A 25,337-nucleotide genomic window follows, 5' to 3' on the forward strand; every position below is an offset into this window, starting at 1 on the left:
CGTTTTTCTGAAATATTCGCTATACTGAAATTCGTAGTTCTGAAATATTTTTCCATTGAAAATATAAGCAACCTTGCGGAGATTCTGAAAATGTTCATAAATAAAAGAAATTCGTTAATGTGGGGTTCGTAGTAACGAGATTTGTCTGTAGTCCACGCGTAATACGCGAAACATCGGCCGCACGTTGCAGCTTCGCTGGTGTTAAGCGTCTGTACGGGGGGCTAGGGCACTTTTTTTTCTATTCACCCGGAACCAAGGAAGTGGGCCCCATCCTGCACGCACGGGAGTGGGCTTGCCGGGATTGCCGCTGGCCGGGTAAGCCGCCGTTGTGACCCGGTCAGTGGCATAAAAAGAACGTCCGCTACGCGTCCACGATCACGTCGTTCCCGTCACTTTGCACGGTGTTTCCCATCTCCAGTCGTAAGGACGGTGAGCTCGGTTGTGTCGAGCACCGCCAGGCTGGGTTTTCCCCCGTCAAGTTCCGGCACGATCGTGACCCTGCTCCGGAAATCCCGCACGATTAGTTCCGGCCACTGTCACGATGGTTTCTTGAGTCACTTCGACAAACGACTCCCTGCCTTGGTAATTTCCGCGTTATTCTTTTTTCTCACGCGTTACAATATAGGCGTGCAAGCCGCCCGTGCGCGGAAGTCTTTCACGTGTAAGTGCAAGTGACGCTCAGCGAAAGAGACCGTACTGACCGTGATTATTGTTGTCTGTCTTAAAATGGCGCCAATTCGACATCTTGGGCTGGTCTGTATTGGTATAACGCCGTAGTGACGCCGAAAATGCGGCTCCAAAAGAAAACCAGTTGTTCCATCCTGCAAAATAAATAATAAACTGTGATCGATTGGTTGTCAACGGAGGCGGTCGACCAGGCAGACCGGCCGAAATTGCAAAACATACCGGAATAAACGATGTTGAATGCGAACGAGGGTCCTGTTTTGAAATACGTCTAAAAAGGAAGCGACGAGAACAAAATCAGGAAGAGTTTGCAAGCCCCTAGAGGAAAAATTGATGCTGCACCGAAAAAAAAGCCCCGCCTTTGTTTCGGGCTGCATTCTAGAGAATACTACTACTACAGCCCATCTTACCGTGCATCAGCTAATACCACGTGGTACACGGAACTTTGATAAATACCAAAAGATAGTCTGGGCTTTTACAGGTTCGTTTTGCACTAAAATATTGTCGCGTACTATAAACACGCAGATGCTGAGCCGGGGTCCTTGAAGGAGACGACTGGGTCAGTACAAGCAGCCGGAGCTTCTTTAGTGGGATAGCTCGAGCACAGAGTTCCAAGCGCGAGCGCCTTAGCTCTGAATGACAATGATGAGAGAGCACGCGCACTCAACCACTTCTTCGTCCTCACAGTCGTCTCTTGGCGCCGATGAAACACGTGACAATATATGGATCCCCCTAATGTTGCGCTGAGCTTACCTTCTATAGCGACTGCTCTTATAGATAGTCATAGTAATTGTTGAAGTCAACTTAGTCGGGTGGCTGCAGTCTATACGTTTGTCAGGGAATTCTTTGAACTTGCAATGACGTGGTTTAGACTACCAAGCAATAAAAATCTGACATGAACTAAATTGAATTATAACAAATGAGCTTCGGGAGCTAGTGGGCGAATTGAGAAGCAACAGTAAAGAAATAACAAGCCAAAGTCATGATATTTCATTTGAAACGATCAAATTGTGAGCTAGCGAATGGCCATGCACTCGGCCCCTGCTCTGGAAACCCTGATTCGAATCCCACGTGAACCGAAATGATTCTGGGGCGAAGAACCATAGGGGTGTCGGCGTCTCCTGTGGTCTCATGTAGTCACGGTGCTAAAACACCGGAACACTCGTCTTTCAACGCCTCGCTCTAGGACGTTTCATTTCCATGGGCAAAAACGCGTACTAAAGCAACACACCAGGACACTCGTTTTCGAACGCCTCGCGCTAGAGCGCATGCGGCGGCGTGTGACACGAACACAATTTACGGCCAGAATGTCTCTAATTTAATTGCCTAAATCCGGTTCAACTTAAGAGAGGGCGCCACCGTCTCAGCAAGCGCGAGGCTGCTTTTCCCCCAGCGCTTCTCCGACGCCCGGTCAGCGCGCGCCGTGTGGCAAGAAAGAGACCCACAATCTTTGAAGAGAGAGAGAGAGAAATGACCTTTATTGCGTTGTCCGGCGGGGGGTGCGGGTCAGGCCACGCAGGGCTTCGCCGTCACCCCTGTCTATCTACCTATTCTAGGTATCGGGCTGACCTCGAAGCAATGGGCCTGGCCTGCGGCTCGGGCTACTAGGGGTGTCCCCGCCCCGCCTCCTGTCACCGTTCCCGAGGGAAGCAACCGGGGGGGAGCGCGGGTCCTCCTTTCGCCGTTGCCGCGCCAGAGCAGCCTCGAGCCGCTGGACGGCCCTGAGCTGGAGTCCGTGCTCCGTAGAGCCGATCATGTTGCGAACGTCCGGTGGGAGGCCGCGGCCTCCGTCACGCGCACAGTGTTCTTCGCAGCCCCACATGAGATGGGCAAGGTCCGCGGGCACTCGCGCACACAGACTGCACTCACTTCGTTCGTAGAGGTCCGGGCACACGTGGCGCGCGAGCGCCGGCGTGAGAACCGTTTCTGTCTGCAGTTGCCGCAGGAGCACTGCCTCCCCTCTCGTAAGCCCCGGATGGGGGGGCGGGAAGGCTCGTCTCCCGTGCCTGTACCACCGGAGCGTGGCGCCGTAGGCGGTCAGGGGCTCCGCGTCGTCATCGTCGCCTTGCTGTTCTTCTCCGGGCTCGGAGGGGGGTCGGGCGAGGGGGGGGGGGCGCGGCTCGGCACGTGGCGAGGTCTCGAGCCGCGGCGTCCGCCTCTTCGTTGCGGTTGCGGTGGCCGTTGCGCAGCTCCCGGCCCGCGTGGGCGGGGAACCAGCGGATGCTCGTGCTGTTCGCGCGGGCTCCCTCCCCGATGCTGGAGAGGAGTCGCGCGGTGCTCTTGCACACCGTGCTCCGGGCGAAGTTCGCTATCGCCGACTTGGAGTCACTGAGGATGGTCGTCGTGCCCGGCCGGACCAGGGCGAGAGCGATCGCCGCCTCTTCGGCCTGGCGGGCGGTCGTGGCCCGCACGCTCCCGGCGCTGAGCAGTTCTCCCGTGGTGGCCTTCACGACCACCGCCACAAAGGTGTCGGCCCGCTCTCGGTACTTGGCCGCGTCCACGAACACTGCGCCTTCGCGCTCGTTGTATTCCTTGGCGAGCGCGCACGCTCGCGCCGACCTGCGCTCGACGTTCCGCTCCGGGTCGACGTTCCTCGGGAGCGGCGGCACGATGACGCGGCGGGCGATGTCGTCCCGCAGCGGAACGAGCTCGTCCTCCGCCGCAGGTCCGAGGGGCGGGCTCAGGCCCACCCTCTGTAGTATGTTCCGGCCCGATCTGGTGGTGCTCAGGCGTTCGAGTTGTGACACGCGCTGCGCCTCGCTGATTTCCGCCAGGGTGTTGTGCACGCCTAGGGACAGGAGGGCCGCGTTGCTGGTGCCGTTGAGGAGGCCCAGGGCCGCCCGGTACGATTTGCGGATGGCCGCGTCGATCCGGGCAATAGACTTACGAACTGCGTGCTTCGCTCTTCTCCAGACTTCACGTTAGTGGAGATGGCACAAAATTTTTGTTTTCTTTAGAGTGGGGGCCATTTTGGTGCAATTCGTGTTGAGGCTACGGTCACATTTCGCGTTTGATGAAACATGTAATGCTTTCGCTTTAACAATAAAGTACCTATTGATGTGCTAATGTTGATTGGACTCCGTAGTACTTGCAGTACTTGATGCCTGGCCATGCGCAGTACTTGCGCATGGGCAGAATAGAGAGCGTATCTAAGTTTGCCGGAGTCCAGTGAGCAAAATACCCCGTTCATGAGTGGCTCCCAAGGGTTGAACCCTTGATCACACTCAAAGAATTTTAATGACAAAGTCGGACTACCGATGGGCTAATAAAGCATTACATGTTTGGTCAGCAAATATTGTGTTGGTGGCAGACTACCATGTTTAATCTGTAAATATTGCCTAGTTGGGCAATGTTAGGTACAAAGGAAAGTTTGACATACACCTGAATGCAGCCGTACGGCTACAAAGGAAAGCTATCCTCGACCAGGGCGAATTTTTTTCAACTGCGAAGTTTCTCAGGAAGCTGTATAGCTTTCCTTTGTAGCCGTACGGCTTCATTCAGGTGGATGTCAAACTTTCTTTTGTAGAAACGTACTCCTCCTTGGGGATTTTCCCTAAATTGGGTTAATTAATGTTAGGTACAATGTCATAGAAAGGTACTAAAAAAGGCAAAAAAAGTAATACACCCGTTTTTTCCCCTTGGGGAGCAGGGATATTTATTCATGATACCTATCTATCAGAGACGAAGCGGAATGCTATAGACGAAAATGCTGCTTCCGTTCCGAGAGCTGTTGTATTACAATGCTGTCTCCATACTCATTGATATCATTCCTGCACTTCCTTTCCTGTAGTTATTGCTTCTGTGTAACAATTGCTTCTGGGGACGCGAATCGAGGTACTTTCGATGCCGCAGTATCGCAAGGGGGTCCATACGCGATGCACACAACACACACATTGCACCGGAGTATTTGCACACAGTCGCTGCATACAGGCCCAGAAAGGCTCGTGCGCTGGTTTCCTCGATCAGCACTTCGCAACGGTTCCCTCTACAGAGGCGGCGCTCCCACTTCCGCTGTACGCCAGCCAGCGGCGATCCATGGAGCTTGCCCGTAGGTCCACCCTGCTTCGTTTCTTGCTTAACCACACCCTGCCCATGGCTCTTAAGGTGGTGTCTGTGCGCGGCATTCCAATGCACCAGTTTCGTTTGTCTGGCACGTTATTATAATACCCTCGTGCAAGGTTGCCGCTAAACTACTCAGGACCCGACTCACGTTCTCCATCGCTGCCCACACGCGGATCGTGCTGTCCCGCATAGACTAATTTGCGCCTCCATTTTGGTAATTTTTTCTCGGTTGTGCTTCTCGCCCGGCGATATTTCTTCGTCTACAAGTGAGCTGTGGTTGCAATTTCAGCCTGGTTGAGCCGTGCAATTTTCCCTTACTTCTTCTTCTTCTACAGGGTTATTTGTGAAGAGGTTCTGTTTTATTATATTCTTTGCCCCAAAGCTTCCGTACCTCTTCCCCATTCACCCCAGACGCGATTATTGATAAGAGAGACAGAAAACAAGTTCCTGGCGCAGCTAGTGGTAGCTCGCGTTCAATTATCAATCGTCGACTTCAATGCTGCCTCCAACGGGTGTATTATTTCACTGCCAGCCATTTGTTTTTTAAGTGCGAATGCACTTCTTAAGCGAGCCTGAAGCGTCCGCCGCCGTCCGCATAGCAACAGCTGCGGGTGCGCGCGCTCCTCGTCTTCCTTGGCAACGGGGGGAGATGGGCGCGCGCTGCCTGGCCGCTGACATGGCACATACCCACGTGGGGGATTGGCCAGGAATCGGGCGTGAGAAGGGCTAATGCACCCGCTTAAAGGAGTACTGACACGAAATTTCAAAGCTGAGATCCGCTCTAGCAATCAAGTACAACGACAACACAAATAGGTGTCTGTGAATAAATGCATCTTTCTTTCTTTGTAGTTGTGTGTGTGTGTGTGATCTCTCTTTCGCGAACATTACCGAACCGCGCAAATTCAACTCGCGCATTCGCACTTTCACATTCTTCCCCTCGGGGAAATGCGGGGAATTTTTTATGTTTGATTTGTTTTCCAACACTGGTTTTGATACACCCGGCCTGCCACTGATGGAAGCGTTCGTGGCTTAGTGACGCGGGCTCTGGTGCGAGAGCGCTTAATTGTCACTGTGACTTGAGACCGACGCACTTTGAGCAAAATAAAAAAGAGAAACACGGAGAAGTCCCCAATGCCAGAGCGTCGCTCTACAATCCTACAAAGAGTAGGTGGCGCCTGTAACTTCGACGAAAGCGCGCTGTACCTACCTGGGGCTTGGACCGACAGAAAGCGGCAGGGGGTTGAATACGGGCCCGCAATATCGGAAGCGCCCTTACTGTAAAAACTTGGTGCCATCAGGCATATGTTCCCCATTTGCGCTACGAGCGTCTACGAATGCATTAAACGTGATATAAAGAGGGTTTATTTCTGTTGACTATGCGGGTGTTCTACGAAAAGATAAAATTTTCGCGGTCAAGATTCCGCTTGCATGCGTGTGTGCGTGGACACTTTTAGAATGAATGAAATCCGTTTGATAGTACAGGTTAGCGAGCCCAGGCACCACTGATACAGAAGGAGGAATAACAACCTTGGATGATGGCTCTCGCGGTTGTGTAAGTGTAACAACGAGATGGTTTGTACGCTACGTTTACGAGCTGTTACGAAGTCGAGTAAGTTGAGGAATTGTTCGTCAAAACTCGGAGAATTTTCTGTTCCTGCAACGGGGGAGTATATTAATACAGGCTGTTGCCAGATAGGCATGGAAATTCCCGTTGGGCAAAGGTTCCACTGACGCACGCCCGCGTGAGAAATCGCACAACAGCGTAAGGCTCAAATCAAGTGCTAGCAAGATTGGGAGGGTAAGCTGGGGTCAACTAGACAAATCTGTGAAAAATAACTTAACGACATACTAACACTGTGTATTCTGGCCTCGCGGTACGCTGTTCGACGGGGTCGATGCGTCCGCTATCCATAAAGAGGACGGATAAACATTGAAAGGCTTAAAAGGCAAATTTTAATTAAGGATAAATGAAAAACAGGAAAAGGTTACAAGTCGAAAAAAGAAAGGTTCCTTCCTCTGGTTAGCTCTGTAAAAAAAGTGGTGCAGTCTCGAGGGCTGGCAGCGGCAGACTGGTGGTCGTGGCGTCTCTCGACCCAGGCGCGGCATGGTTCTGCGAAACGCAACTCAACACCTCGCCGGGGTCGCAGGACAGCGGGAGAAACGTGCCGAATTCCTTTTCCGGCCGTCCCCGGCTCATAGAGGGAAGGAGAAGCGCGCACACACAGGCACAAGAACAAACACACAACACACTTGTTTCACTCTTTAAAGGACGCCGGCCGACTCGGAGTTCAGAGTTTGTGGCCCCTCGCTGCGCGTCGAGGAATGCGAGCAGAACACTGAGCTAACATGCACTCACTTCCGATGTACAAGCACAGGCTTGCAGAAGAGGGAATGAACAGGCTGTGCAGGGTAATATGCATTCAATCTTGCTCGTTTGCTCGTTTGCTTGCTTTCTTGCTGGCGTTCTCTAACGGAAGATTCATTTTCGCATATCATGCACTGTATTAATTTCTGCGATGAAGGTCAACTGCTATTGTTTTTTAATGCAGAAACCTAAATAAATGTGATACCTTTTTGCTCTGTAAAGTATACACAGGGTGTCCCAGCTATCATGCACCAAGATTTAAAAAAAGAGCAACGGCGTTACTCGAATAAAACTTAGTGCGTAATGTTTGAAGTACTGTGGAGAAGCGGGCAGTATTTTTTTGTTAATGATACCTAACTAATTAATTGCAATTAATTATCTAACTCGAGAAATACTGTCCTAATCACTGAAGTATCAAAGAGGAGTGTTGTTTCACCCACGAGGCACCCACGAGGTGCATCTAACTGCGGTGTTTTCAGCGATGAACTAATTGCGACTCATTTATTCTGACTGATAAAGAAAACCCGCGAAATATGAAAAATATCACGTGACGGCACCTCGGCGCGCATTAGCGCGCATCGTACAATGCCCTCAAACAGGCTGCCTCTGAATTAGCCAGAATGAGATAAACAAAAGAAAACAAATTCCCCCGCATTTCCCCGAGGGGGAGAATGTAAAAGTGCGAATGCACGGTTGTCGGCCCGCTTGCGGCGCTTGCGCTCGGCCCCCGCAGCCCACCGCCTCGCCGCCTTCTCTTCCATCTCTTCCATCGGGTTTGTAGTATCACGTGTACACCACGCAGTTATCAAGCCGCTATAACGCCGCTGAGTCGCCAACGCACGCCGCTGACGACGTAGTTTGAATGCGTTAAAGATATAAGGCGCGTTACTGACAATATCAGCGTCGCCTCCGTGGCTTATTCGGTAGAGCGTCAGCCTGCGGCCCGCAAAGTCCTCGGATCGAAACCTGGCGCCGGATGCTGTTTCTTCTTTAAAGAGCACTGCGGACGCCGCCGACGCCGGCGGTGGATGGTTTGGGGTCGCTTATAAAGTGCATTCGCACTTAAAAGAAAAAATAAATCGCGACCGAGTTTTTGCCTTATCTGTACTACATGCGCCCCGCGGATCTTGCTGTTGCTCCTCCTTCCGTGCATGCCATTATCAAGGTGATGCCCTGTGTCTTCAGGCGGGTGATAGGCGAAGCAGTTGCTTTCAATCGGCTTATTTGGGGACGGTGTTTTACAATGCGCGTGGAAGCGCCGTCACGTGGTATTTTTCATATTTCCCGGGTTTTCTTTATCAGTCAGAATAAATGTGTACGCAATTAGTTCGTCGTTGAAAATAACGCAGTTAGATGCCCCTCGTGGGTACCTCAAGTTCGTCATTGACAATTCAGTTATTAGGACAGTACTTATCGAGTTAGATAAATAAATACAATTAATTAGGTAAGTATCATTAACGAAAAAAATTACTGCCCGCTTCTCCACAGTACTCCAAACATTACGCACTAGGTTTTCTTCGAGTAATGCCATTGCTCTTTTTTTTAAATCTTGGTGCATGATAGTTGGGACAGCCTCTCTATATATATATTTTCAAATTCGTGTTTCATGCTTTCTCGTCTTTTCTTTTTTTGCAGTGGGGATTTTCGCCGGTTGATTGAAATTATTATCGCATAACTCATGACTCGGCGAACACCGTAAATCTAATTACAGTGATTTGTTTCGGCGCAACATATTCTTTAGCACTAATCTATCTAGTGGTAATCGAGTTGGCTGCGGAATTTGGTTTTATCTAGAATTCCATGCTGTCCAGGGAGTATGAACGATCCGATTGCACTGTCTTTCCTCCCTTGTGTTGCTCCTGTACATAACCCAGTCGCAAATTTCATGGAACGAGGCTGTGTGACAGCAGGAAGTTGTTAAGGCAGGTTGCAAGACGCACACGAAGATTCTCAAGCGGAAATGAAATTATTTGAAACTTCATATTCTCAGTCAATAGCTGAAAACCACTGTTTGCCTCTAAGATGCCAGCACTACTGCTTCTTCCCTCAAATGAGGGCTATAATCGGATATTTGTAATGTTTAGAAAAAAAAACAATAGTCATTGTAATTTAAAACAACAAAAACGGTCGTTATGCGTACCCGTTGCTGAAAAACAGGGAACAACATAAATAAACAAAAAACCAACATGGACATAAAGAGTAGATCTTTTGGTGGCCTATAATTTGGTATTGAAAACGACTTCCAATTTTATGATTGAAGCAAAGACCAATCGCACGTTAGAACACTGCAATGTTGTACACGGCTGGTTTATGTGTATGAAATCGCAGCGATTCCCGTGAAGAGCATTCATGCTGCGACGTCCAGGCAACTGCAATTCCTGCTTCCTAAAATAGGGTGAGAGGCGAGCGCATACAAACAAAAGAGGGCCTTTGACACGAGCAATGTATAAGCAGTCAATAGCTAAGAATGGCGTACACGAAGCGCCCACAGAAAACAACCAACCGAAGTTTGAAAGAGAGATTGAACGAACGTACCCTACAATTACATTTTCATGCTCGTACTCGCAAGGGTAATTTCGGTTGCGGCAAGTGACCCAGCGGAACGTCTCTTCGCTGGTGGCCCTTAGATTTAAAGTATAAGCGATACCCGTCGAATAAATGTATAGAAGCGGGCCTACAGGCAGTGAGCACTGACTTATACTGCCCCTAGAAGTATTTCTATTTCCGCGGTTAATAAAGGTGTTTTGCGGGTGTAGACAACTACGTCACTTCACCGCCTGTATAATAAATGCAGTGGAGTGGACCAGTTTGCATAGTTTAGTGATAATGCTTTTGTTTTTAGCCTGGAATTGAAGTTCTACGTTTACTGTCATAGAAAGAAATTTGTGGCTGAGAAATGTTTGGAATTGCCACTTTGCCCGGAGATTAGCCCGCACCCTTCCATGGTCGGCGGAGGGCCTTAGTCGGTGGTTAACTGGGAAATCGTGTGGATCGATAAAGTATTAAAGTAGGTCGGAATTATTTACTAACCTCTGATATTTTGATTCACATCCAATCAAGCAACATCGCACCACTCATCTACGACATCAGGGTCCTTGGCCTGCGCCTTCAGAACGAGGTACAAATAGTGGACAAAGTGCTGCAACGTGACCTGTTCCAAACCAAAAGGCGCTTCTCTAGAATAGCTTCAAAACATGTGGGTGTTAAGGAGGCCAACTTCTACCGACCCATATACAAGGCTTTGTCCTGTCCCAAATACCATATTCAACCTCATCCCTAGCCGTATAGCTAAGCGAATGAATCATAATTTACGAATCATGACACGAAAAACTGTCAGGGTAGCTCTCAGACTCCCTGCCTAAACGTGAAGCGACCACCTCCTTGCTGTAGGGACCCAAACTCTCTTGCGAGTATATTGGAAGCCGAACGTACCGCCCAATGACACAGACTTTGTAAGGGTAACACGCTACCTTGGCATGTTATTACCCACGTCCAACTTGAGCATTTTGCAGAAATTTCCTCCTCCATCCCACCGACGCTTAGAATTGAAACAATCCCGCGAAACATGCATCACGTACGCAGCGAGGATCGCAGACTAGCTAACCGAAAAGCCTTTGCAGAGGCGTACCCCAGAGGTTCTCTTACTCTCTACACAGTTGGAGCGACCTACCCTGCTACGGCGGCTGCGAAAGCCACGGTGGCCGACTAGTCCCAAACCCCGCTCGCATCCGTCTCCCTAATCACTGCGTCTTTTGTGTGGGGAGAAGATTCTCCATCAGGTTGGCCATGATCCACAGTATCCACCTTTGAGCCTTATCGTCAGTTATTGACATCAGCCATCGTAATATTTCTCTACAGGAGTGTTCCTCAGAAACTTTATTTGTACTTTTGTAGACACAAGACATCCACTTCCGCTGTAAACACTTGCCTGGGCTCCCGCCCATGCCGTTCTCTCTGGTGCCATTCAGCGGCCCTTACGAGAAACTGCTCGATCTTTGGTCTCGCGAGGGATCGATGGCATCGTCAATGACAGTCGCTTATGCATAGGTTACACACATGGAGGGGCATCCTCGCCCAATACCCTTTGAGGGGTAGAGCTTTCCCACCTGCTCCTCCATCGCTAACCGGACAATTAGCGGTAATCTATCGCCAGCTTTAGATGCTCTCCTCCCTCACCCCTGCCATCATGTCCTCCCTATTTGCTTACCTACCGTACTTGCACGATTTTAACGCGCTCACTTTTTACGCTTAATATAACCTTCGAATTTATGTACGCGTTACAATCAGACTCGAAACCGCAATCGGCTTCAAAGCGGCCAGCAGCATGCCCTAACACTAACCCCTTCCGAAATCTAACGCAATTTAATGCAAAGCAATCCGTCAACGTCACATAAATATATACGTACCAATTTCTCAATGTGAAAACCTTTGTTACTGTGCACTGGAAGTTCATACATCTGTGGCTAGTATTGCTACTTGTGCGGTTAGAACCTTCTTTTAGTTGTTATGGATTCTGGGAGGTACCGCTATGAAGAGTCCTTCAAGCGCACGGTAATTTTACTTGCCGACAGTACAAGCAACAGAGCAGCGTCAAGAACACTGGGCGTCCAGGAGACAAGAGTGCGCGATTGGCGTAAACAAAGGACAGCCATGTTGGCATTCAAATCTTCATCGTCCCTGAGCACTGATACTTTATAGAACTTAAATACTTACTGGTAGAATTCATAACCGAACTGTGGTTGCAAACTAACGGCCCGTGACGCGTCTGAAATTTCGAAGGTCAAGCCACTTGAAATTGCAAACACTCGCAATATTACCTGCTCCAGCTTTAATGTCAGCAAGAGCTGGCCAAGCAAGTTTACGAAGCACAAGGAACTGCCCGGCCACAGTTGCGTGCATTAAATAAAACTTGACGTTGAGTCATATTTTTACATGTGCGTAGTAGAATCGGTGTTAAATTATGACATGAAATTTTCCTCAGGAAACTTGCCTGTGCGTTACAATCGAGGGCGCGTTAGAATAGTGCAAATACGGTATACACAGACACGAGCCGACATTGTTTTGCCACTCGCGCATCGTTCTCGGACATCGTATGTCTGTCTGTCATAGCTTGCCACTATCCAGCGTCAATTCCATCCCATCCTCCTTACCACCAGCAGCGTGTAGGGCTGTGAAGTCGCCCTGTATGCCCCGGACCTCCATATACAAGAAGGCCTGTCCCGCTTCACCGACGGCCCCGAACCTCCGGACGAAAGCGGCCCCGGTGCCTAAAAGACTATGGAAAATACGTCGCCGGCCTAGTTGTCCCAGCCCTGTCGAAATAAAGTTATTTCTGGCTCTCTTCGTCAGTCTTCCTCATATTGCTGATCAGGTGCAGACGTCTGTAAAGCCTAAATGGTCTACGTCGGGCTGTCAAAATGTCACAGCCACTTACCGAATGCTATGCAATGAAAATGTTTTGCTCAATACATTGGGAGGTATAGCACAGCCTTCGGATAAGTAGTAATAATGCACACTATTAAGGAGTCCTAGAATAGCTCAATCGTCATATATTTGGCCTGGAGCTTAGCACGGGCTGAGGGGAGCCGCTGAGTCGTGATGTCAGATGTAAAAGGTCCAGCGGGAAATTACACTGGTGTCAAGAACCCTCGACACCTTGTCATTGACGTGTCTGGAATCACCTCCTTGTCTATTTGCAGCCGAGTCAAGTATGAGCATACATCGACGTTCCTTCCGTTCAGAGCCGCACTAAATCGCACTTTCGAGATAAACAAAAAGAAGGGTTCTAACCGCAACTGCAGCAATCATTGATTGATGTATCCGCCCGTGCCTCGATAATGGTTGAGGCGGCCAAAAATAATACTCATCTATGTAGTAATTGATTGTTGTATGAATGGTCTCATGCTGTTGCGTCGGTGTTGCTCCGGCGTCGAACAGAGTCGATGATTCTGCGGCCAGCACCCCCACCGCAGTGTCTTGTCCCGCACGAGATTGGTGTGTTGATTCAGTCGCTGCAAAAAAAAAAAAAAACATTTCTCGATAGGCCATCCATCCATCTACATCAGCGCGGATTTCCGCAAAGGCCCCATGCACCGACAGTCGCTCGCGGGGCGTAAGTACCGAGTGGCCAAATATGGCGTCGGTCAATCCCACCTATATTTGAAGTACACAGGGCTCGTCCGCGACGCCGCTCCCTTGTATTTACACGAAAGTGAGGCGGCAATTGACACCGATTCCCGCCGGGGAAACCGCCGCTTCGTCGGCTAAATGCGGTCCCGCCGGCCAACCGCGCGCGCCGCAGCGCACACGATCCACGAGAGCAAACGGTCCCGCATCAACGAACAAACCGACGCGCACGCACATGCGGACATGGGCGGACACGCCATAAGCCGATTCACGTGCTTCTTCGAGGGAAGTACGCGGAGCGACGCTGTTCCGCGTTCAGCGCCGTTCTTCCGCGAGAATTCTAGAGTACAGAGCTCGCGACCTTCGGGGATCTTTTGACCGCGGGCGGCGGAGTTTCGCGACGGGGTCAGAGACAGAGACGAGCCGGAGACGTCTTTCCTGGGGCCGCTGTGTCAAGAGCGGAGGATCGACGTAGCATTCGCGGCCCCGCTGGCACCAACGACTATCGGAAAGAGGTACTCCCTAATGCGACGTAGAGGGCGGACGGTAAGCCGTTGAGAGGATTAAGAACCGCGTTTCGAGTCGATCAGAATACGTCCGCGGCGGTCCGCTGCCCGCACTTTTGCCGCGTGCCCGAGACAAAGTGGGTGGCTCGGAACAAAGGACCTCGAACTTGCGGAATGTTGAGTAGGCGAGAGGGCTCGCTTTGTCCTGGTGAGGCGGCCTCGCGACACGCACCGACGGCGCGGCGCAAAGTCAATCCGCGCCACGGCCTTGTACTAACGGGGAGGGAGGTGGTCGGTGACCCCGAAAGAGAAAGTTCGAGCTCGCTTCTCCAAAGGGGAAACAAAAGAGAGAAACTACCGGGAGTCTTTGCGTACGTTCCGTGCGTGAACACAGAGCGGCGGTCATTGATGCCTGGTCCGGTCAGTGAGAGGCCAGTGACCGCAGCACGTCTGGGTCCGTCGTCGTCCATTAGGGCGGCCAAGGCTGTCGCTCCAGTTCAGGACATTTACCTGTCTGAATAGGGGGTTCTGAGACCTCTTCGGGTCGCCCCTTCGCGGATCGCCTTTTTCTTATGCTAAGCGGGGTGTTTCGAAGACTGTGAAGCTCACAGAGAGACATATCGCGGCTGTCAGCGCTGTCCACTTGTAACGCTTGCTTTGTCATCAGATGCGATTAGTCCCGGCTGAGGTCTCTCTTTACGCCTGTCCAACGAGCACAGCGTGCCGCCACGGTTGTCATGTTCGCGGTAACGCTTCCCTCTTGAATCATTCGCGGCTCGACAAAGGAATCATTCTCGTCTAAACTGAAGAGCGGTTCGCGGTGCTCACTGATTTGGACCCACATGGCAATGAAAAAAGTTTCTTTTAAGTATTTGTATTTTACATCGGAATTACGTGTAATATTTCATAAGCTAGGCCAAAATACGCGACCGATAGGTCACAGTCCGTTTTCTGTGTGCGTGTCTCTTGTTCAATTCCAAGCATCGTACTAATTAAACTTAGTTAGCGGCGGAACACAACTAGATCGTTTTTTTTTTTCATTAGCTTTCCTGCAAATTTCCCGCTCAGTTATACCTCTCTATAAAGATTACTGCTTCGGTGCACAGCAATACCAGCTTGTAACAGCAACAGAACCCTGCATTACCAATTGTTGACGGTGCTTACAAGAGAAATTAGAAAATTGAAAGAGTTATTCAAAGCGTTCTGTAAATAAAAGTAGAATTAATTGTCGTCAAACGGGAGAAAACCTACTGCACAAAGCCTGTGATTCCAATCAAAATTGAGGTTGTTCTATTGCTGAGGAAAAAAAAAACAATTAAATGGAAACCACTCTACTACGAAGATGGCCACAATTTTTTTAGTGCACTTTGGATTTGGGAAATGAATGAATTTTTAGACTAAAAACGCAGCCTGAATGAAGACCCATGAAAGCACCTTCGCACGCGTCACTACTCCACGCGAACCCCTGCGCAAAACCCGCCATTTGTTTATTAAATATCGCGCAACCCTATTACGGACTCCTTGAAACGTGGTCGGCTGGAAAAGATTACTCCAAGCGGCATACGTCTTCCACGCTCCATTTTTCCACATCCAATTTCAGGAGCGCGAAAAGCCGCCACTTCTTCAGGAGGCAAAGATGGATTGAGCGAACGTAAGTAGGTAACGAGCCCCTTTTCCTCGCCCTCCTTCCTGCTGGCGAAGGTGCGGTTTTCCTGCGATTAGGGAAGGCTGGCGAGTGACCCCGGTGTTCATCAATCATCATCCGGTCCACTCGTGGTTCCAAACATTCCGGCAGGTATAAACGAACCTACACCCACCCGCTCACTCAAAGTGAAGCTGGAATGCAAAGCAAAGCTGCGAAAAACAGGGAGCGAGTAGGTGGATTAAGATGGAAGAAGGAATTAAGAACAGCGTTTAAGCAACGGACGTCAAAAGTGTTCATCGCTAACACTTAGTACGGCTATTGTCGCGATATTATTGTCACGTTTTTCAATTAAAAAAGAAGGCAGACGAGGAGAATGGTGGTGCCAAGCTTGTGACTGCCTAGTAGAAAAGCCACAGCTTTAAGCAAAGCTCATATTTAAGTTTCGTTCAGACTTGTGCAGGTAAACCCGACCAGATGCCATCCTTCTGGTTTGCTGCGTTTGACGGGGCTTGGAATAAGATCTGTACAAAGCGCATGAATGTTTACGTCTACGGCAGCAGCAAGGGAGCGGCGATGTTTTAGGCAATGACTACGAGCCAACAGTACTTCTCAGCTATAAAGATTCTTTTGGGAGCCGCGTCAGGCCGTGAGTAAATTTTTTCCTTGACTGTTGTAGTCTTCTTTGACAGCCGAAGGAACAGCTCGTTCAACTGGAGCGCCACGGCGTACAGCCGCTGATAAATTTATGCCAGCTGACGTTCCTTCATCGAAAATTCGTCCACACGGGCGCTTTTGTTCAATGAACAAAGTCCCGCTATTTCCCGCATAATTAGTACGGAGTTGTCGTCTCAACTGAAAACAACGGCCCTACCTTTTAGGGTAGGGGAGGTAACGAATAAAATGTTATTACCAGGTTAACTTTGTCTTCCCTCTCTCTTTCTCTGTTTGCGTGTGTGTTTGTCAAGTCTACGCTGCTTAGTTCGATAGCAGGAATAGCCCAGTGTGAGCTTCCCCGTTCTCGAAAGGGGCGCGCCATACATGCCGTCCTTTGTGGGTGGAGGACGACGCATGAAGCCTTGCGGACGGCCGGTAATTACGCGGCCTCGTTATCAGCAGAGCCATAAAAAGAACGCCGTATTCTCGGTGTCGGCGTCTCAGCGACCACTTAAGACGATGACCCAGTTGATTACTTCGTTCATTCGCCAGCCACTTTATTTTGTCAACAGAGGCAAATGGGGAGTTACGCATATTATGTACAGAAGTCATCTAAACGTAACAAGAGCGGATGAAGCGGTCGATAAATTTGCTGCAAGATGTCTCCGTCTTCTGGCGGTACGTTCCTGAGGTAGTCCGGCTTCTACTGGAAAGAAAAAGACACGCGTCGGCTAGGATATGCAGCAGAAACTGAGTTTAGCAATCGCCTTCCCATTTCTGGTACTTGAGCTTCAAGTACCTTTGTGCATGGTGGTGGGGGGGGAAGGAGGGAAGATGCGCCATCTAATAGTCTGAACTGGTCGAAAAAGGGTACAGCTTTGGCGCAGGTACAATGTTTGAAACCTAATGCACAAAAGCGGCACCTGGTGCGCCTTTTACGTTTACGCTGTGGTGAAAGCCGTAGAAGTAAATCCTCCCACTTTTTTAAAAGTAATTACTGCGTGCGATTGTTACCATTTACGTCTTGCTTTTACCCCATGACCTACGTGGCTTGAAACAAAGCCTTCGAACAGTCTCAAGGTTTTAGAAAGATCCTGAACAGACCCCAAGATTATGCTAGTAAGAAAGCAAGCTTGTTATGGGCAGCAATGATGGGTAACGCTTTAGCTTAAGCAAAATGTAAATGCCCAAATATAAAATTTAGAATTTAGGATTACATCCAGGAAGTGCTTATTATTGTTCTCCTCTCGAAGTGTGCAATCAGCTGGTAAGTTGGTAAATCATATACCGGGTAGTTTTGAGGGCGCGACCTACTGCATAGTCGCGATATCCCCAGTGATGGTGCTGTACTTTTTCAAACAACCTAAATATCTCAGTATTGACTACGCACCGCACCGTGACGCACTCTGGGGATTTCAACTGACTAGGCATCACATCGTGAAGTACTCGGTGGACTTTGCATTTCACTCTGCGCCAAGTGGCCGTGACACACAGTCACTGCAGTGTTCTATTACACTCGAAGGAAGACGCCTTGAACGCAGGCCAAGAAACGCATTTATGCAACTAGCTCGGTGCAGATGCAGGCTTTTGGAACGTGATTTAAATTAATTCGAGAGCTGTTCAGTAGACCGTTCGCCTTGCCCGTGTGTGGCTGCGGTGATTACAATCCGCATTATTTGAGGGGGCCCACCAACTACCTCCTGCGATGCTTCATGCATTTGCTAACGTGCCATCGCTGATGCTAGATTTAATTCCTGGTGACCACACTAAAACAACCCCCGCCGAATTGATGTAGCATAATAAGAACTCCCGGAAACCAAAATTATCTTCTCAAAAATATTATAACGGCTAACCACAGCAACTCCCGCACGTAATTATTTGTAAATATAGAGACTGGGAGGCTCTTAACTATCGCAGAAAGCATCGACGCAGTTCCGCCATTTTTTTACCATCTTTCAGGAAGAACCCGATTAGGACAAGCGAAGCACATTCTCCAAAATCCACAATAGGAAATTATCGATGAGCTGGTGTACGGATAATAAAAAAAAATATTACAAGAGCTCTCTCATGGGGCTACTCAGGGGATACTTAGCCTGTATTTACTGAATTTAGAAAAACAAAACAAAAAATCACTCCGCGATGTGATCATTGATGCCTTTAAAACATCAGGCAATATCGACAGGCCTCAACTCATGTCAAGACATCGTCAGTCTAAGCGAATTAGTAAGCGCGGGAAGGCAGAAATAAATAAACGAGATGCGTCGACGTGAGCAATGTGGCCGAAACTGCCGCATAGTGGGGCGTAGTTTTTTAGGCGATACTTCATGTGCGGGGAAGTGAGTAACAGGGAAGTACGCCAAAGTCGTCAGGGAGTTCAAAGACGTCATCTGCAGAGCTCATGCGTTTGGCTTGTGACTGTTTTTGTCCAGTTGGCTGTAAGTTGTGTGGGCTTGAATGGATCTAGGTGCCCAGAACCGCTCAAACGTAGTAACTTGATGACGCTGGAGCCAGCTTCATATATAAACGCATTTTCTACGCCTAATTCTGCGAGTTGTGCGAGCCGTGCTCATATTAAGGGCAGATGTGCTGGTTTAATTAATTTTGTTCGAAAATCAGTTTTATGGGTGTTTTATCTAAAAGAGCACTGGTGCAGCAGGTTATGTGCTGTCCTTTTAAGTGCTACCATTGTACAGAAAAAGAAACGCATCGGCTAGGATATGTAGTAGAAACTGAGGTTAGCAATCGCCTTTCCATTTCTGGTACTTCAGCTGCAAGTACCTTTGTCTCATGGGGCTACTCAGGGGATACTTAGCCTATATTTACTGAATTTAGAAAAAAAAAAACAGAGCGGGGACTTGGGACGTGGACGAAAAATACGATGCTGAAAGCTAGTGTACTGTTTTCATCTTCACGTTGACTTCTTGCTTTATGCTAAATATCACTTTCCTTGAGTGGTTTTGCTCGGTTCCTAAGAGGTCGAAATTTTGAGCGAGAAAGCTGGGTATGCCAACTGGTTTGTTGCTAAAATAACAAACTTTTGCCATGAGAGTCTGTATGTATTTTGGGCAGTGACTACTCGTCCGAGCTAGTCACACCATGTCCCTCGTCTTTGGGCTGTTCGTTGAGACAAAAACCATGGCCACTTCGGTGAGGCGGCAGTTTTGCTATAAAGGTTACATGGCGCTCGACAATGCTAACGTGTGTGACTAGCTCGGACGAGTAGTCGCTGCCCAAAATGCATACAGACTCTCATGGCAAAAGTTTGTTATTTTAGCAACAAACCAGTTCGCATACCCAGCTTTCTCGCTCAAAATTCCGACCTCGTAGGAACCGAGCAAAACCACTCAAGGAAAGTGATACTTGGCATAAATCAAGAAGTCAACGTGAATATGAAAACATTCAGCTAGCTTTCAAGGATTCTGAATATTTTTTGTGTAATTCGCTGTCGAAGCTTACTCCCCATGTATTTCTATGGGAGAGTTTCCATGGTTGGGGAACTTAGTCGCACAACGTGTGAGACATGAAACTGAGCACAAAGCAAGTTTTCACCTCCAATGTTAGCGGCGCAAAAATCTAAATAACTACAGAGTAATCACTGTTGAAAGGACTGCAATGAGCTTGAGCTGGAAAGCTGCACATGTGCGAATGAACGTCTCGTGAAGCAAAGTGACACCGAAGGCATCCACGTCAGAGAAAAGCGTCCCCCAAAAGTATAGGCCGAAAAATCTACGAGGTTTAGCCGAAAAACACTCCGCATATAAAATCAAACACGGAATAACCTATGGACGTACACCTTCCAGCCTTCCGATGCTATCTCAACGGCCATAACCAGACGGCTGCCAATCGCACGCACACAAACTCACGGGACCTTCACCCTCAACCCATTAAAGCGTATGCGTGCACGCGTTTGTACGGGCCACAAATTTAGCAACCCAGGGAACGTCGCTCGGAATAACAGACACGATGTCCCCCTGCGGCCTCTATTCCCGGGTTGCACGTTGCAGAGCTGGGCACGCGAAACGCTGCTCGCACGTCCGGTCCTATCGACCGAGAACCGACTGAGATCATCCAGTTTCCCCTGCGGGCGTTCCCGGGCGGATAATTTTTCTTCCTTCCACTTTCGGCGGATGCGGAGACGAGCGCTTCGCTCGGAAAGAGGCCCGCACCGCACGTGCTGGCTGCACTACTTCGGAGGCACGAGGCAGCGAGGAAAGCCAGCGGTTGACCCGCTTTCCGTCGCCGCTCCGGACCACCGTCGCGCCGGCCGGGCGTTCGAAGAGCAAGCGCGCCGCCGCGATCCAGCCGGTCTCCTCGTTCGATCAGCTATAGAGAGACTGCGATCGCGCCGCTGTTCTTCTAATGCACGTCCCAATCCTGATTTAGACAAGCTGTCTTCTGTCGACACCGGCCGCACTGTATCTGTCGCCGAGTCGGAGCCCCTTTTATCTCGCTTTGCAGATTTCCACGCTTTCCGGATGTTTTTGGACAATCGTGGTTTTGTTTTATAGCGCTGCAAAATTTCTGCTTGCTTTCCGACTGAGTCGTTCGCGCCAAGCGTGTATACGTGAGGGGGAAAGAGAGGGACGTAAATTCTGTTTGCCGATCTAATTATAAACATTGATGCGAAACACATTTCCTTCCTTTCTTCTTTATACAGCATCGCCAGGGGCGTTTTAATAAGGAAATAAAGAGTGCAGAAGATATGTGGGAGACAGCATCGGATCTCAACGGAATTATTGGGATGGCGGAGACGCGAACATCACTTTGCGAAGTAGGATAGTCACAAAGTTTTCGCTTCTCGGAGAGACGAGCCGCCATCTTATGAGTAGCGCACGCCATCCTAATTGGGGCAAACGTAAAGGCACAGCTTGCAGTGAAATTGTCCCATTTCTATCGTTTAGCCTGTGTGGTATTTCCAAGGCGAGATTTTCTGCCGCTGCTCCCAAAATTTAGGAACCGGCGAACTGTGGTTGAGTTAGCACCATTTGCAGTGTATACAAGAACTGCCGCTTACACGATACTTTGTGATTCTTAAAGAAGGCAAGTGGTTCCAAATTATCCTGCCACCCCTCTTCACGGCGCACAGAAAAACACAGGACTGTGAGCGCGGTAAACACCACCATTATTCCCTGGTCCTTTTTTTCTTGTTCTTCCATTTTGTTCGCTCGGGGCCGGTGAAATTCTCTTCCGTAGCTCGAAGAAGACGCGTTTTCGCTTCCGGAGAGCGGACACCCTGCCATAACAAAACCAAGAAAAAAGGTGAAGAAGGCTCAGCGCCACTCTTTCGTTTACTCGGCACTAAAAACTAGGATGGAGGGCGACTGCTTCGCTGTCTAATGGAAGGGCTGTTTCCTTTTTCTTTTTAGGTCCGTCGAATAATATCTCTTAAGTGCGGCTGCGGCGCCCTCGTCCACGTGCGAGTGCACGAAGCGATGTGCAAAGTGAACCAGGAAGGAAGGAGGTAGAGATGGAGAGACAAGAAATAACCCACTCTCCCCGGCTATATCAAGCTGGAGAGACAGTTTTCAACCGGCGGACTCTCGCAAATACGGGCTCACGCACGGCGGACAGAAGAGGCTGGGGGCGGCAGCCCGGCATGGGAAATCCTACTGACCCCGTGAGCTTCTCCCAACTTAGAGAAGGAGAGCGGGAAGCTCTCGCTTTCGTTGGCGAGAGCGTAGCAGCCCGAAAACACGCAGACGTGCTCACGGAGGCACACGGCAGAAAGGCTGGACAGTTCCGAGACGTTGGCGTGCCAATGATCGGAGGAGAGTCACCGAAGCCATGTCGGTCACGCATCGAGGGCCCCACCAGGTGCGAGGGTGGTGCGTCTGTGAAATGGAAAGTGAGGGAGGGCACGCGCAGTGCCGGGCGGCCAGTTCCTCTTTCTCCCTCGCCCTCGCATCTTAAGACGGGCTTGGAGGCGGTTGCGAACCACTCTCAAGAGCCCATCGCACCCGGGTTCCTGCTGCCAGGATGGCTATATAAGCGGGGCGAGGGTGTCCACACTAGGCCAGACCAGCAGTGGATTCCTCCCCGGTGTTGCTCGCTCAACTCGGGACGCTTACTTCCCTGGACTATTCGGCCGCCTTCCACCTAGCCCATCGACGGACATTTCTCCCGTGAATCGCGTGTGTGTGTGTGCGAGTGCGCGCACCGAGGCCACGTCCCCTTGGTGACAGCGTCGACGACTGTGACATGCGGCTCCCGACAACTTCGGTGGGCGTCGGCCTGTTCCTGACGCTCGCCGTAGTGCTGGCACTCTTCGTCGAAGATGTCAGTGGTGGCCACCATCTCCACCACAAGAAGAAGATAAAGAAACTCACCAAGTTGGCCATTATTGCCAAGATTCTTACCCCAAAGATTCTTCCCGTGCCATTGCCCATTCCCATCCCGATAAAGATCATCAAAAACCAGGGCCATCACGGTGGGTGGCACGGAGGCGGTGGCGGGTGGCACGGAGGCGGCGGAGGCCATGGATGGAAGCCGCAGCTTGACGTGCACACGGTGAAGGTCATCGATGCCGGCGCAGCGCACATTGCGGGCGGAGGTGGCGGCGGAGGAGGCCACGGCGGCGGATGGGACTTTGGAGGTGGAGGCGGCGGAGGCCACGGCGGTGGATGGGATCTTGGCGGCGGAGGCGGATGGGAGGGTGGAGGAGGCTGGGATGCAGGTGGAGGTGGCGGCGGCTGGTGGTAGTTCTGAACCAAGCACCTTCCACTCTGTAACTGTGTGTTTTCCTCGGAACTGTAGTTCTTCATGGACACTCTAGGTTAAGCGCTAACGTCACCTTTTACTGTATTTCTTCATTACAATTTGCGAGCGCTGCATGCCTCGTTCGCTCGCTGACTCGTACGTCAGCGGCTCTATTCTACGTCATGGTGAACGTCACGCGCCGCCTGAACCCTATGCAACCCCCGGACGCAGGAACTCAGGAGAGTATATAGCGTCTCTGAAATGAGATAACGATTGCCGGTACGCATCCAAGATTCTGTTAGCATTCCGTGTGAGCGGTTTAGGGTCTTGATTTTGAGCGCAGGTTTAAAAATCACTGCGTAGGTGGACGAGCTTTTGTTTCCAGTTTACGCTGTCCACAAAAAGCCTGTTACTGAAAAGTTGAGCAGATAAGTCTGTTAATGGCGCCGATTTCAAAAGGTGACCGGCAAAGATTTTAATGCATACAAGTCAACTCGGAATTCTTTGAGTATCTTGAAAGACTACTTGATATGCCCCCAACGCTGTGCTCACGAAGACAGCAGCAGAACAATGCTGAACGAGAGAGGCTGTAACAAGGAAGGATGTCTAAAATTGGGTGTTTGCCTTATCTGGAGCATAACCCCAAGTTTCCCGCCGGGGCGGTCGAAGCGTGTTGCTAAAGTGCAACATCGTAAGCCCTCTTCTAAGTGCGTCTTGAATAATTATTGGGTGCTGAGGTTGATGCTTCAGAATAAGGAACAATTTCCACTCATTCTCTTTGTTCACTGTTATCACAAGCTTCCGGAATCGTCAAGATGGCACCGACAAGGTGGTGGATCGAAGTCGTACAAAGCACTACTGTTCCTCATAGCTGCCCCCTCTTTTTGGTGTGTTGTCCATCGAGGTTATGAGTAAGTTTTTCTTTTGTGTTATTATTGTCAGTCCAGTCTACCTCCGAACCGTCTCGTAACAATGTGTGTTGAAACACTAAGCTCTCAAAATATGTGGTGGCCTTTATTACTTCTACAATACTTGGCTGACTTCACCGCAGTCTTTAACGGACACAAGGTTGCCAGGATTGCTGACTAACGTGCCATTAGCCTAAGAACAGGCGTGTTTCTCTCTAACTAACCAGCCCACCTCCATTAACATCCATGAGTATCCTCCATTAACAGTTAAGTAAACTTCAGTCCTGCTCGTCCTCCATAGGCCGTCTTTCCGCTCTTAAACACTCGTAATGAAACTGCTTCTAACCTCTGCGATTTTTCAGCTGTGAGGTACATCGACAACTTGACATAAAATAACATTTCATCGCTCAGCCTTGAAGAGCTCTGTACAGGTTATTATTCAGCGTAACTAGACTCAGGCTTCAATATTGTGTACAGGTCGTGTGTTGCTTGTGGTTCGGATGCATTCGTGTGCTGTGAATGAGCCGTTTAGTCGTCTTGTATTTGATCGTGCGTCTTTTCGTTCAGTGCTCGTTTTCTTCAAGCTTTTTTGTAAAGTCTGTCATTGGGGACCTTACTATCTTCACGCCTCGAGCCAAAGAGGGCCGCAGCCTGTTACCCGTGGGTGCTAATTAATCGTTCTAAACTTTTTACTTACATGGCAAACATAATGTTCTAACCAGTGCCGAGATGCACTCTACTGCTCGGCGCTACGCAAATAACAAAAATCCTCTGTTCTCTTCTGGTATAACCGTTCAACAACTCTGTGATCGCCGTTTGTGTCAAGTCTTTTGTCAACAGTAATGTTCATGTCTCTCAAACAAAACGTCCGTGCCTGAATTGTTTAACATGTCCCTCATGCGTCAGTTGAAGTCATAGTTTGTACCTTGTATGTGACACAGCCATTGAATGTATCTATGTTAAGTCTATCTTGCAGACAACGAAAGAGGCCGCGAATGAAGATAACGTTTTCCGGCTTGGCTTTATGTAGCGCGGTTAAGTGCTCGCTGCCAAAGGACGCCGGTTTAGAAACGCCAGCCATGCCGCAATATGAGCCGTACGGGAAAGAGTTGCCGCTTTCGTAGTCTGTAAGGTACCGTTGCTGCCTGTGCTTTGGTGTGAACCTTACCTGTGTTACGTGTGCGTTGTTCGTGTGTGTTTTGTCCACTCCAAACCTTTGTTCCACGGTGCCGTGAGCCTGATTGTGAATGTGAATGATGAGGCACCATTCCTCAGAGAAAATGTGTACAGATTCTTGTTGTCACCCAAGTTGAGTGTGTGATGTGAATACGAAGTGTTTTTAATCTCACGTTTAACATGTAAATAAATGTTCTTCACCTTATCACAGAGGCTTCTGACTACAAACGTTTGTCGAATCTATCCTTTCTTACTTTTCTGTAGATAAGAATCGTCTTGCAGAGTGGTTTTTTGTCACACATGCTCAAACATCTAGTAGCTGAAGGCTGGTTCGCACGCCCAGATAGACGTCTTAAAGACGATGCCCGCCCAAGAAGTTTACGTCAAGGCCACTTTGAAAACTTTCTCAGTTCCCCCAACTTTTGACGGGTTTAGGACCCACTACGGGAATGCAATACGAAGATAGAGTTAGGCGTATAGCTTCGTAATTACGTGGAGTTGCCACATGATGTCCC

At 49.6% G+C, this 25,337-nt stretch overlaps 1 protein-coding gene across 1 annotated transcript; it reads left to right on the forward strand.

The window, feature by feature from the left end:
• Positions 1-21,906: 21,906 nt before the first annotated feature.
• LOC144180400 (uncharacterized) lies at positions 21,907-25,014 on the forward strand. The gene has a single exon (XM_077708750.1). It carries the CDS (start codon positions 22,241-22,243, stop codon positions 22,739-22,741), a length of 501 nt encoding a protein of 166 aa, XP_077564876.1. The 5' UTR covers positions 21,907-22,240; the 3' UTR covers positions 22,742-25,014.
• The last annotated feature ends 323 nt before the right edge of the window (positions 25,015-25,337 follow it).

Source organism: Haemaphysalis longicornis, unplaced genomic scaffold (assembly GCF_048455015.1).
Source record: "Haemaphysalis longicornis isolate Haplotype H1 unplaced genomic scaffold, Haemaphysalis longicornis Haplotype H1 scaffold_4, whole genome shotgun sequence".
Lineage (NCBI taxonomy): Eukaryota > Metazoa > Arthropoda > Arachnida > Ixodida > Ixodidae > Haemaphysalis > Haemaphysalis longicornis.

Coding starts and splice junctions, on each gene's coding strand:
- LOC144180400 (XM_077708750.1), top strand. CDS start 22,241: ATGCGGCTCCCGACAACTTCGGTGGGCGTCGGCCTGTTCCTGACGCTC.